At 46.7% G+C, this 12,273-nt stretch overlaps 3 protein-coding genes across 3 annotated transcripts; 1 reads left to right on the forward strand and 2 right to left on the reverse strand.

Moving 5' to 3' along the window:
* Window positions 1-297: 297 nt before the first annotated feature.
* Window positions 298-3,244, reverse strand: LOC117042675 (zinc finger protein 2 homolog). The gene has a single exon (XM_033142268.1). It carries the CDS (start codon window positions 3,146-3,148, stop codon window positions 1,205-1,207), a length of 1,944 nt encoding a protein of 647 aa, XP_032998159.1. The 5' UTR covers window positions 3,149-3,244; the 3' UTR covers window positions 298-1,204.
* A 1,823-nt stretch (window positions 3,245-5,067) lies between these two features.
* On the forward strand, window positions 5,068-6,483 carry LOC117042774 (calponin-3-like). Its single transcript, XM_033142420.1, has one exon. The coding sequence runs from the start codon at window positions 5,182-5,184 to the stop codon at window positions 6,175-6,177; it is 996 nt and encodes a 331-aa protein (XP_032998311.1). The 5' UTR covers window positions 5,068-5,181; the 3' UTR covers window positions 6,178-6,483.
* Window positions 6,484-7,398: 915 nt separating this feature from the next.
* LOC117042541 (zinc finger and SCAN domain-containing protein 31-like) lies at window positions 7,399-10,748 on the reverse strand. Its single transcript, XM_033142082.1, has 4 exons — window positions 10,088-10,748; window positions 9,442-9,568; window positions 9,203-9,285; window positions 7,399-7,662 (listed from the first exon to the last, which is right to left on the reverse strand). The coding sequence occupies exons 1-4, from the start codon at window positions 10,496-10,498 to the stop codon at window positions 7,399-7,401; spliced, it is 885 nt and encodes a 294-aa protein (XP_032997973.1). The 5' UTR covers window positions 10,499-10,748.
* Between the last annotated feature and the right edge of the window lie 1,525 nt (window positions 10,749-12,273).

Consider the following 12,273-nt stretch of genomic DNA (forward strand, 5'->3'; position numbering starts at 1 on the left):
TGCCCCTTGTATGCCAAGATGGAAGCAAATGGAAGTAGAATCCTCTGGCTTCTTTTGTGGTTGGAATGCAAAACTCACATGACTTTCGTCTCTGGCTATAATCACCACTGGCATGTGGTTCCCGGCTGGTTTTTATTTTATTTAACAAAATTTGTATAACTGTAGTAAAACCTCTTGGTGGGTTTCAAGAAATATCAAAAATATCAATGAAAACAGTTCAAAACAACTGAAAACATATACAGATCATTTAAATTAAGAGTGAAAAGGATTCAAAGACATCAACATCGATGCGTCTGGATAGGCTTGTCTAAATAAAACTGTTTTAAGCAGGAGCAAAACAAGAGTACAGCAAAGGCATCCGTCTGGTGTCAATAGGCAGGGAGTTCCAATGTGTAGATGCTGCTGCACTAAAATATTGATTTTTCACAATTGAGGAACCAGGATTATGTGGCACTGGTAACAGCACCCAAGGGAACACACTTTCTCCCTGCATGCCTAGCACTGGGGGGCACCACTCTCCCACTTAAGGTAGCGTGACAAAAATAGTGCATGAAATAAGACAAGAGCCATCAGGTTGTTCTAAAACAACAGTTTGGGATAACACCTAAAATCATATACACATAACCAATTATCTGGAAAGAACAATTTAATGTAGCAAATAATTAAAAAAACAACAACACCCATGCAGTGTAACACCTGCAAATATAGAATCAATATTATTAGATATAATAAATGCTATTAGAGACATATACAGTACCGGTATTTGCCATTATTTGCAAACTGTTTTCCAACATCTGATATTCAAGCCAAAAAGTGGCTGTGTACATACAGACATGTAATGAAGATCACTCTAGAAGACCTAAAGCATTTGACGCCAAGTAGAGTTTTGATAACGTTGCATATATTTGGATAAACTGTTTTTATTAAGTTTATTCATTCCATGTTTATTATTTATTGTTACCTATGAACTACTTTAAATTACTCTTACCAAACACTTGGTTACACGTATATGGTTTTAGTTTTGATGCCAATCCATTTCATCACAACCGTCTTCCGTGCATTTTGCGATCGGGTCTGGTGTTCGAAACCTCCACCTCGTGACCCACCTCCCTTGTTCCACCTCCTCCCTACTGTTGCCTGCCTAGGCTTCTTGGCATGGGAGAGACAAGAGATTTGGCAGAGGACTTTGCCCTTACTCCTGGCACTAGGTTGCCACCCGTTTACCCTTGCTCCCTGACTGCTGGGACTTGGCTTCCTGTGCTCCTAGCACGATGGACGGGTGCTGCCTCCTTAAGTGCAAGCGCAGGCTGCTGGTACTATAATGTGCCGCGTCTCTGCCCCTGCTCATTACCCGCCTGCAGTGGCTGCAGACAGCGGTGCTGGGATCCACCCCCACCTCAAAGTGCTCCCACACGGTGCTCTGCCGCTTCTGCGGTGAATCAGGCTGGCTGCCTTCGGTCTGGGGGGTCAGCGCCACCCCAGGAGCAGCGGGGGAACCGCAGGAGGTACCCCCTTGCGGCACTGGTGGGGTGTGCTCCTGCTGCTCCACAGTGCTCCAGACAGAAGCACCTCTGCCTAGGGAAGAGCAGTGGAAGAGATCTTCCCCTTCAATCAAGCTGAGGGCATCCAATACAGACACTTCCTCAGATAAGCTGATGTCCATCAGTGGGCTGAGCTCTCTCCCTTCTCCGACTAAAATAGATGACTCTGCAAGACTGCTGCTGCTGGCAGTGCCTCCTGCCTCCTCAAACAACACCCCGGCAGTAAGAGAAGGCTTGTCCCCGCTACCAGAAGATTCAGGAAAGTGAGGAATCGGGATAGGTAGCTGATGCTGCCCAACGCAAGTAGTACTAGGAGGAAGATGGACTAATATAACTGGGGGGAAATCAGTCTGGCCCGTGTTGCTGCAGCTGTTGCTACTGCTAGCCATTTTGCCACAGGTAGGCCTATTAATAAGGTCGCAACTGTGATTAAAGACCTTTCCACGCTCGAGAGTTTTATGTGGCTTTTCCCCCGTGTGGATTTTTTGATGAGAAGCCAGAGCTCTTTTCTCTGTGAAGCACTTTCCACACTCCAAGCATTTGTGTGGCTTCTCCCCCGTGTGACTTCTTTGGTGGGTAGTGAGGTGTGCCTTCTGACTGAAGCCCTTTCCACATTCCCGGCATGTATGTGGCTTCTCCCCCGTATGAATTCTTTGATGAATTGTGAGATTTGTCTTCCGAGTGAAGCTCTTTCCACACTCCAGGCATCTGTGTAGCTTCTCCCCCGTGTGAATTCTTTGGTGAATAGTGAGATCTGCTTTTTGACAGAAGCTCTTTCCACATTCCGGGCATTTATGGGGTTTCTCCCCCGTATGAATTCTCTGATGGGAAGTGAGCCTTCTCTTCTGCATGAAGCTTTTTCCGCACTCCAAGCATTTATGTGGTTTGTCCCCCTTGTGGATTCTCTGATGGAAAGTAAGGTAAGCCCTCTGACCGAAGCTCTTTCCACACTCCAAACATTTAAAAGGCTTTTCTCCTGTGTGAATTCTTTGATGACTAGTGAGATTTATCTTCTGACAAAAGTCCTTTCCACATTCCAAGCATTTATATGGTTTCTTCCCTGTGTGGGTCCTTTGATGGGTAGTTAGAGCAGAACTGTGTCGAAAGCTCTTTCCACATTCCAAGCATTTATATGGTTTCTCCCCTGTATGGATCCTTTGATGGGTAGTTAGAGCAGAACTGTGACGAAAGCTCTTTCCACATTTCAAGCACTTATGTGGTTTTTCCCTTGTGTGAATTCTTTGATGAGAAATGAGACTTATCTTCTGACAAAAGCTCTTTCCGCATTCCAAGCATTTATATGGCTTTTTGCCTGTGTGGATCCTTTGATGAGTAATAAGGGCAGAACTGTAACGAAAGTCCTTTCCACAATCCAGGCATTTATGTGGTTTCTCCTGTGTGTGAATTCTTTGATGGGTAGCAAGAAGTGTCTTCTGACAGAAGCCCTTCCCACATTCCAAGCATTTAAATGGTTTCACCCCTACATGGATCCTTTTATGGGTAATGAGGTCCGAACTTTGACAAAAGCTCTTTCCGCACTCTAAACATTTGTATGGTTTCTTTCCTGTGTGGATTTTGTAATGGGTTCTGTAACAGTTCTCCTCCATGACTTCTTTATATAGAGCTTTCTGGTCAGGATTCAGCAGATCCCACTCCTCCTCGGTAAAATACACAGAAAACTCCTCAAACGACCCTAGACCCTGAAAGAAGAAGAGTTTGGATTTGATATCCCGCTTTATCACTACCCGAAGGAGTCTCAAAGCGGCTAACACTCTCCTTTCCCTTCCTCCCCCGCAACAAACACTTTGTGAGGTGAGTGGGGCTGAGAGACTTCAGAGAAGTGTGACTAGCCCAAGGTCACCCAGCAGCTGCATGTGGAGGAGGAGGGAAGCGAACCCGGTTCCCCAGATTACGAGTCTACCGCTCTTAACCACTACACCACACTGGTGTGGTGAAAGAAAGGAAAATAATTGCTACTTTATAGATAACTAGGAGCAGTGTCTGTGCCAACTCCACTCATGAATTCCCTTCCCATTCGCCCCATTAACTCCCTAGAGCTTCTCTTTCTAACCCCAAGCAACTACTAAACTAGCTATAGTGTGCAACTACTGTTGCACAAAAACCACCTGATGATCGTCTTCCAAAGCAGCTACTCTATTGTTTTAACATTCGTTTGGGAGCCGCCCAGAGTGGCTGGGGAAGTTCAGCTAGATGGGCGGAGTACAAATGAAGTATTAGTATTAGTATTAGTATTATTACGAACTTAAAAATGGAAAGCGTAATGATGGTGGTCAACAAAAGAGGTTTAAAGACTCTCTCAAGACAAATCTTAAGAAATGTAGTATAAACGACAACCAGGAAACACTGGCTTGTGAGCACTCCAGTTGGGGAACAGCCTTTACCAAAGGTGTCATGGGCTTTGAAGACATTCAAACTCAGGACAAAAGGGAGAAACGTGCTAAGAGGAAGGCACGCTTGGCAGACCCTCACTGTGATCAACTCCCACCCAGAAACCTATGTCCCCACTGTGGAAGGACGTGTGGATCCAGAATTGGCCTCCTCCACAGTCACTTACGGGCTCACTGTTCTTACTCGCAAAATAAGACAAAAAACATCCTCATGGTAATCTCCTGTATCTTCCTCCTCCCACATGCTGCAATTGTTAAGGACCCTTTCCAGCTTCTGCGCAGTTATGAAGCCACCATGTCTTCCTGTTCTTCAGACCCTTTCATGCCCTTTATTTCACCATCAATTCCCTTTCCACTCCCTCATTTATTGCAACTCCCTTTGCACCCCTATCTTCAACTTCACTTTCCCCCTCCTCCACCCTCCTTCCTATGTTTCTCAACTCTCTCTTACGCAGTCCCATGTTCATGCCTTATCCCCTCTTCTATTGTGCAGCCCCCTTTGCGCGCACACACCCTGCTAAAATGTGTTACTGCTTCTTTAAGATGGATAGACTCTTAAGAGCAAACAGGTCAGTTAGCTTATTCAGTTAGAAAAGTTTAAGTTCAGTTGACAGATGTTGAACATATATGGGTGGTGTTTTGTTTAGGTTTTTTTTAAAAAAATATTTCTTCTAAATCACTACACTGAATCTGGAATGCATGGTACCAGGAGTGAAATACATTGTTTGAAGGTACTACAGAATATTTGAAGGCTTCACATCCTTTATCTCTTTCACATGAGGCAGCTGTAGAATGGAAAAGGGAGAAACAGCCAGCTTTTTTCATTCACAGTCTCCCCCTTCTCACCGTACTCAAACAACAGCAGAAGTTTGAGTAAAGTGGGTGTCAAGGGACAGATAGACAAAAAAGGGTTGTTGTTTTTTAAACAGGCAGAGATTTGAGTAAAGCACTGATGGAAAGACAAAGAGTGGTTGGTCTTTTAAAAAAACCAAACCAGGGGGGCTCCCCTGTCAGGCAGCCTGGCCCACGTCCCTCCCTTCCTCCTTCCCTCTCCCCCTACGAGCCCGGCCCACCCTCGCTCTCTCGCTCAGGCAGCACCGAGAAAGCCGCCCAGTTGAGCGCAGGAAGGCAGGCAGGCAGTAGCAGCAGCAGCAGCAGCATCATAGGCAAGCCAGAGCGTTACCACCTCTGGCGCCACAAGGCGTAAGGCACACGGACACCGACGCGCCGCCATGACCCACTTCAACAAGGGCCCCTCGTACGGGCTCTCGGCCGAGGTCAAGAACAAGATTGCTTTGAAATATGATCCACAGATAGAGGAAGATCTCCGCAACTGGATTGAAGAAGTTACTGGCATGAGCATTGGAGCCAACTTTCAATTGGGTTTAAAGGATGGCATCATACTGTGCGACCTTATCAACAAACTTCACCCAGGATCAGTAAAGAAAATCAATCAATCCAAACTAAACTGGCATCAGCTGGAAAACATTGGGAATTTTATAAAGGCCATACAACAATATGGCATGAAACCACATGATATATTTGAAGCAAATGATCTCTTTGAAAACGGAAATATGACCCAGGTTCAGACATCACTGGTGGCACTAGCAGGTCTGGCAAAAACCAAAGGCTTTCATACTACAATTGATATTGGTGTCAAATACGCAGAAAAGCAAGCAAGAAGTTTTGATGCAGGAAAACTGAAGGCTGGACAAAGTGTGATTGGTTTGCAGATGGGAACCAATAAATGTGCCAGCCAGGCAGGCATGACTGCCTATGGGACTAGGAGACATCTCTATGATCCAAAGATGCAAACTGATAAACCACTTGACCAGACAACAATAAGCCTGCAGATGGGTACTAACAAAGGGGCTAGTCAGGCAGGGATGCTTGCACCAGGTACAAGACGAGACATTTATGACCAGAAGCTCACATTACAACCCATGGGCAACACCACTATTTCACTACAAATGGGCACCAACAAAGTGGCTTCCCAGAAAGGGATGAGCGTTTATGGGCTTGGACGGCAAGTATATGACCCAAAGTATTGTGCTGCACCAACAGAACCTGTCATTCATAATGGGAGTCAAGGAACAGGAACTAATGGGTCAGAAATCAGCGATAGCGATTATCAGGCAGAATATCCAGATGACTATCACGGCGAATACCAAGATGAATATCAGAGAGATTACCACGGTCAGTACAGTGACCAGGGCATTGATTATTAGATTTGCCTCAAAAGCTCAGTATTAGTTTATTATTTTATTCAGTAAAGAACGAAACTAGCCTTGTGGAATTGTTACCCGTCTTCTTTACACATTATGCTTCATGTACCTAAGGAAATAATTGCCTTACATAACATTCCTTTTTCCTTTCTCTGCCCTTTCCTTCTCTAGTTGCCTTTAGTGCTGTAACAGTTGCAGTCTACAGCATAACCAATAACTGCATATGAAGTAAAAAGGAATACTGTGAAAGGGGGAGTTCTCTTATACAGCCAAGTCTTTTAATAATAAAAACTATGCATTTTTTTACAACCTTGTTCTGAAATGAGCATTTTACATACTATATCAGCCCTTTCCTTTTTAAAAAATGTTTTTATTTACAGTTCCATTATGTGGAAAACTGTAAGACTTAATTGTGGACCATGCCACAAAAACTGAGGTTGTGGCTTATTACCTGCAAGATTTCTGTCTATTCATAAGTACTTGCTTGCTAACCTCTAAACTCACAGTAGACATAATAAATGTGCATTTGTGATTGTGTGTGTTCCATTCATCTAAATTGACCAAGCTTATAGAAAAAGAGCTGTCTTGCTTAAAAAGGGAGCTTGTATAAATTCTGAGCCCACAGAAGTCTCCATGTTTTGACGGTGCGTTGACTTTTATTTCCTGTGCCATAATGTATCCATGTAGAATTGCCTTTTCTTTGAATTGTATTTATTGCCACATTTCTCATCATAAACCGATCTTGTTGTATTTTTTATAAATAAATGTTGTTTTCTTGGAAAAAAAATAACAAAAAAACAAAAAAACCAAACCAGTTTTAACAAGGAGAAGTATCAATGATGGGGACAACACAGTCGCTGACACCAAAAAAAAAGCTAACACAACAAAGCTGTTTCCAACTCCCTTCTTGCTGTATTTGAATTCTTCTTTAAAGTGCCACTTTCCCTGCCCTCAGTGTTACTCTCTGCTCGCTCTGCTGTTTAAAACTGCCATTTTCCTGTGTGTCCTTTACTTCCACTTTACTGAAAGCTCTGCTGCTGCTTAAAACCACCATTCTCCTCTCTGTCCCTCCACCAGAGCTGTCTCTTCCATTGGACTTAGTGGCTCGTTGCGCCAGGGCGCTGGCCTCTCTGGGGCACCCCAGCGAGTGGGGGATCTGCGCAGCTTTGCCACGGCCTCCCCTGCACGCCGCCAGATGGTTGGGGCGCAACAAGCCACTAAGTCCTATGGCTCCGCCGCTGCCTCCTCCTCCCATCCTCCTCCTTCTGGGCGGGCAGTGAGCCGGTCGCTTTCGGCTCCCATTGCACGCGGGGAGCCCCGAGGCGGCCTTCCCTCCCCGCACAGTGGCATGGAGAATTCCGCCTCGAGCATCAGGCCGGGTGGCTCCCAGAAGTGCACGGCGGCAGCGGCGCGGGCTGCGTTGGACGAGGAGCCACTCCTTTGACTCTGAGGAATCCCCTCAGCCGCTGCCCGCCGAGCCGCTGTCTTCTGAAGGAGCGGCGGGAGCAGCCGTGGTGGGAGCGGCTCCCAAGGGGCCTCCTCTGCGTCATCGGGGCCTGCCGCCCCCCCACTCCCCAGGGCACAGGGGGCGCCGGAGGGATCGTTGCACCATGGCGCGGTATGCGCTTAAGACGGCCCTGCACTCCACCCCCAGCTTTACTCAAGCTTCTGTCATTGTTTAAAACAGCTTCCCTCTCCCCTTTCAGTGTCTCTTCCTTCTTGCTGTACTCAAACTTCTCCCTCTCCCATTCTTCAGCTGCCTCATGGGAGAGAGAAGAGATAAAGGATGTGGAGACTTCAAATATCCCTGAGTTCTGTACTCAAACCTCTACTATTGCTAAAAACCACCATTTTCCCCACAGCAGTACTGCATCCCTGCTTTACTCAAACCTCTGTCACTGTTTACAAATGCCCCACTTTCCCCCTCTCAGTGTCCTTCACTTCTTGCCCCCATGCCAGGACCAGTACTGTTGTGCAACTTGCCTTCTCTTTAGTTCCCTTAATGGACTACTGTAACGGATCTGCCCTAAGTCAGGGTATGGTCAGAAACCCCAGCTTGTTAGGAGTTAAAATACACTCTGTGTGAATGGCAGCTCGTTCGCAGGAGGCGGGACTTTTTGCCCTTTAAAAGGAGGGAACAGCAGTTGGTCAAGGAGGGAGAAAGAGGGAGTGAGTGGTGACTGAGGGAGAGAGGGTTAGAGACCAGGATAGTGGTGGGTAGGTTAGGCTAGGTCGAAGGTTTAGTATGTTATACTGAATAGAAAACCTTTTATGCTGTTAGGAAACTACGTTTAAACTAATGATTTACTGAAACCGTTATGCTATTAAAAAAATAAAGACTAGTTTGTGTTGCTATAAGTCAGTCATCGTCGATTCTTGGGTCCAGCGGGTTATAACTGCTCATGAAGAGGTGAACCCAGGGAAGAGTTCAAACTGTCCTGCGGGGTGTTAGTTTGTGTCTTAGGGGTTTCACTTAGGAGGGGCTAGCGGGCTGAAACATTGTGAATGCCACTGAGTTGCTAAAAGGGTTTACAGTGAGGGATATAGAGAGAGAGACCCTGGGGCTGTAGGCAATAAGGTGTTTAAGCCCTGAAGCCCAGAGCAAGGAATATAAATGGCCGCGGCAGCTGGACAAAGACACTCCGGTTACTAAGATACTCCCGTTTTGTAACTACAAGGGAGTTAACTTCATTGACGGACCTCCGAGGGACAGGTGGGGGTGGTTAATTAGTTTGACCCGGAACACCTGACCAAAAAATAAAATAAATAAAAATAAATAAACTTAGTAACAGGGGAGGGTAGTGTGACAGGGAGGTTCATTGCAACTACCAAAACCCATAACATTCTTCAAAGAAAGATTATTATTATCCTGAGGAACTTAAACCTCCTTTAATGGTATTCACAGCCTCCCTAGTAGGGCTGCTCTGAAAGAAAAAAAGAGGAGGAGAGAAATCTGTTTAGGGGCGAGCAGAAAAATAAGATCCCTAGGTGGTTCCAAGCCTCTTTCAACACTGATCAATCCACCTACCTGATCCGATTCCACAGTAGCTGCTTCTTGTTCATTGCAAAAAGGAGAAGCCCGAGGAGGTTTTGCCAGCCTCATTTCATCACCTGTGAAACACAGTCATAAGTGTGAAGCCAGTAGCACTGGTTTAAGTTCTCAAGTATTGGATGCCAATTCACTTTTGAACCAAGTTTCCAAAGAGCAAAAACACATCCCAAGAATTTATAGCATAATCAATAGAAAGGGATGAAGCTACTCTTTACCCAGTGAGGTGGCATGTCTGTCTATCTCCTGAACATTATCCCTTTGCAAGAGATTGTGTCTGGTCTCTGACAGAACCTTCTCCGATGCAAAGAAATCTTCAGACACTTCTGCAAATGGACCCTTTACCTGAAATAACCATGAAGGTATCAAAGACAGAGAAAGGGGAGAAGGATTAGTAAAGGCACAATAGAAATAAAAGGTCTTGGACATTCCTACATGGATGAATCCCAGAAAAGGTTTGACAATTACAGAGAACGTTAGCACACCGTCCCTCAGGAGGGTCTCCACCCCCATCGTTCAGCCCGGACACTGAGATCTAGAGCCGAGGGCCTTCTGGAGGTTCCCTCACTGTGAGAAGCAAAGCTACAGGGAACCATGCAGAGGGCCTTCTCGGTAGTGGCACCTGCCCTGTGGAACGCCCTCCCATCAGAGGTCAAAGAGATAAGCAACTACCTGACATTTACCTGAAGGCAGCCCTGTTTAGGGAAGTTTTTAATCTGTGACATTTTAATGTATTTTAACATTTGTTGGAAGCTGCCCAGAGCGGCTGGGGAAGCCCAGCCAGATGGGCGGGGTACAAATAAATTATTATTATTATTATTATTATTAGCCCCTTGGAAGTACCAGGACAAAACTATATTTTACCTGATGCTCTGCCTGCTTCTTGTCCTGGCCCAGGAGGAAACCTTCGGCCAGGGCCACTGCCTGGCAACAGGTCTCTGCTCCACATTCCCTCACCCAGCTCTCAATTTCTTCTGGGAGGATGATCAGGAACTGCTCCAGAATCACCAGGTCCAGAATCTGATTCTTTGTGTGTCGCTCTGGTTTCAGCCACTGACAGCAGAGATGGTGGAGTTGCCTGCAAACCTCTCTGGGCCCTTTGGCCCCTTGGTGGCAGAACTGTCTGAAACGCTGGCGCTGCACATCTGAGCCGATTGTGTCCTCCTTCCCCAGGACCTTCTGCACTGTTCTTTCCCAGAATTCCCTGGGGCTGCCAGCCTGGTTTGTACAAGGACTTCTTCCTGCTTCGTGGGCAGCTGAATCTTCCTTTTCCATCCTTGATCTCTATTCTAAGGAAGTCTCCGACTAGGCCCAAAAGACCTCTCCCTGTTCTGCTAGAAGCTGTCCAAATTGGAAGTTCTACCAAGTCCTGTAAAATGAAGAAATTGTTTGGTGAGTGAATTATACTTTTCTGGAGAGGAAGATTTCCCCTGGAAATGTAGATGAGTCTGGATATCAACCAGGACACCCCCCAGAAGTAAAGGCAGTTAAATACTAAGACTCAGAGAAAAATGAGACTTGTTGGTGAGTTTCCCTGATGGATTAAAACAGGGACCCCCCCCCCCAAACTTGGCCCTCCAGCTGTTTTGGGACTACAACTCCGATGGGGATTGTAGTCGCAAAACAGCTGGAGGGCCCAGTTTGGGGATGCCTGGATCGAGACAAAGATCCATTTACCGCATTTTTAGCTCCATAAGATGTACTTTTTCCTTCCTAAATAGGAAGGGGAAATGTTGGTGCGTCTTATGGAGCAAAGGCTTCGCTCCCGCTGCCTCCCCCCCCCCCCCGCCGCGATTGGCGGGAGCTGGGGGGTGGCAGCGGAGATATTGCTGGATCCTCCGCGCCACCCGATCCCAAAAGCAGGCTTTGGGGATTGGCGGCGGGGCGTGGAGTGGTGCCGGGTGCGGGGTGGTGGAGAAAGGAGCGGGGATGCTGCTGCTTTTGGGATCGGCGGCAGGGCACAGGGTGGAGAAAGCAGCGGGGATGTTGCTGCTTTCTCCACCACCCCATGCCCTGTGCTCATCCCGCTTGCTTTGAAGGGAGCTGGGGTCAGGGGTGAATGTGTGGTGCCCCTTCAGAGTGGCTCATCCCCACTTTTTTTAAAGGGAGCCAGGGAGAAGGGGTGAGCGTTCACCCCTTCTCCCCAGCTGTCTTTAAATCTTTAAACCTCCCCCGACACCAGCGAAAGTGTGTGTGTGGGGGGGGGAGAAACAGGAAGCCCTACAGCATCGCTACTGGGCTTCCCCTTTCTCCGCCCCACTTTCGCCGGTGGGGGAGGCAAGGGAGGCCCGTAGCATGTTCCTCTCCCTGTCCCTCCACCACTGCTGCCACCTTCTCTCCCCCTCCCAGCCTTTTAGAGGAGGAAAACCAGAAAAAAATATTTTCCCCTGGTTTTCCCCCTTTAAAAATTAGGTGCGTCTTATTGTGCGGAGCGCCTTATGGACCGAAAAATACCGTAGTCCAGCCTCTTGTTCTCACAGTGACCGACCAGATGCTCCAATGGGAAGCCTGCAAGCAACACATGAGACCAAAAGTAACCGGAATCCAGAGGCATCCAACCCCTGGCGCTGGAGGTGATACAGCTTTATACAATCATAGAATTGCAGAGTTGGAAGGGACCCTGCAACCCCCTGCAATGCAGGAATATGGAGCTGTCCAACCATGGCCAACTGTCAACCGTCAACTGTCATGAAGCTTAGTTTAAAGAAAAGCAGCCACAACGCTGACACAAAGCATTGCCACCCGGGACCCCACCCCACTCACCATGCCCCCCCTCTTCCCCCCCTTTCTTCCTACCCTAACATTGTATACAACACTAAGGCCTCACAACAAATGAAACTGATCTGTAGAAAACGCAACTTGAAAAAAAGAGACAATACATGTATTTTTTTTGTAAATTAAGAAATCAAAGAAATATTTTAAAAAGAAAAGCAGCCATTAAACTAATGAAATGGTAACTGATTAACTGCAATAAATGTACATTTCTAGAATTACACAACGGTTAGAAGACATCCGGGGGAAGTCCTGTATCGGGAGGTTTTTAACGCTTG

The sequence above is a fragment of the Lacerta agilis genome, chromosome 2 (genome assembly GCF_009819535.1).
Source record: "Lacerta agilis isolate rLacAgi1 chromosome 2, rLacAgi1.pri, whole genome shotgun sequence".
Classification (NCBI taxonomy): domain Eukaryota; kingdom Metazoa; phylum Chordata; class Lepidosauria; order Squamata; family Lacertidae; genus Lacerta; species Lacerta agilis.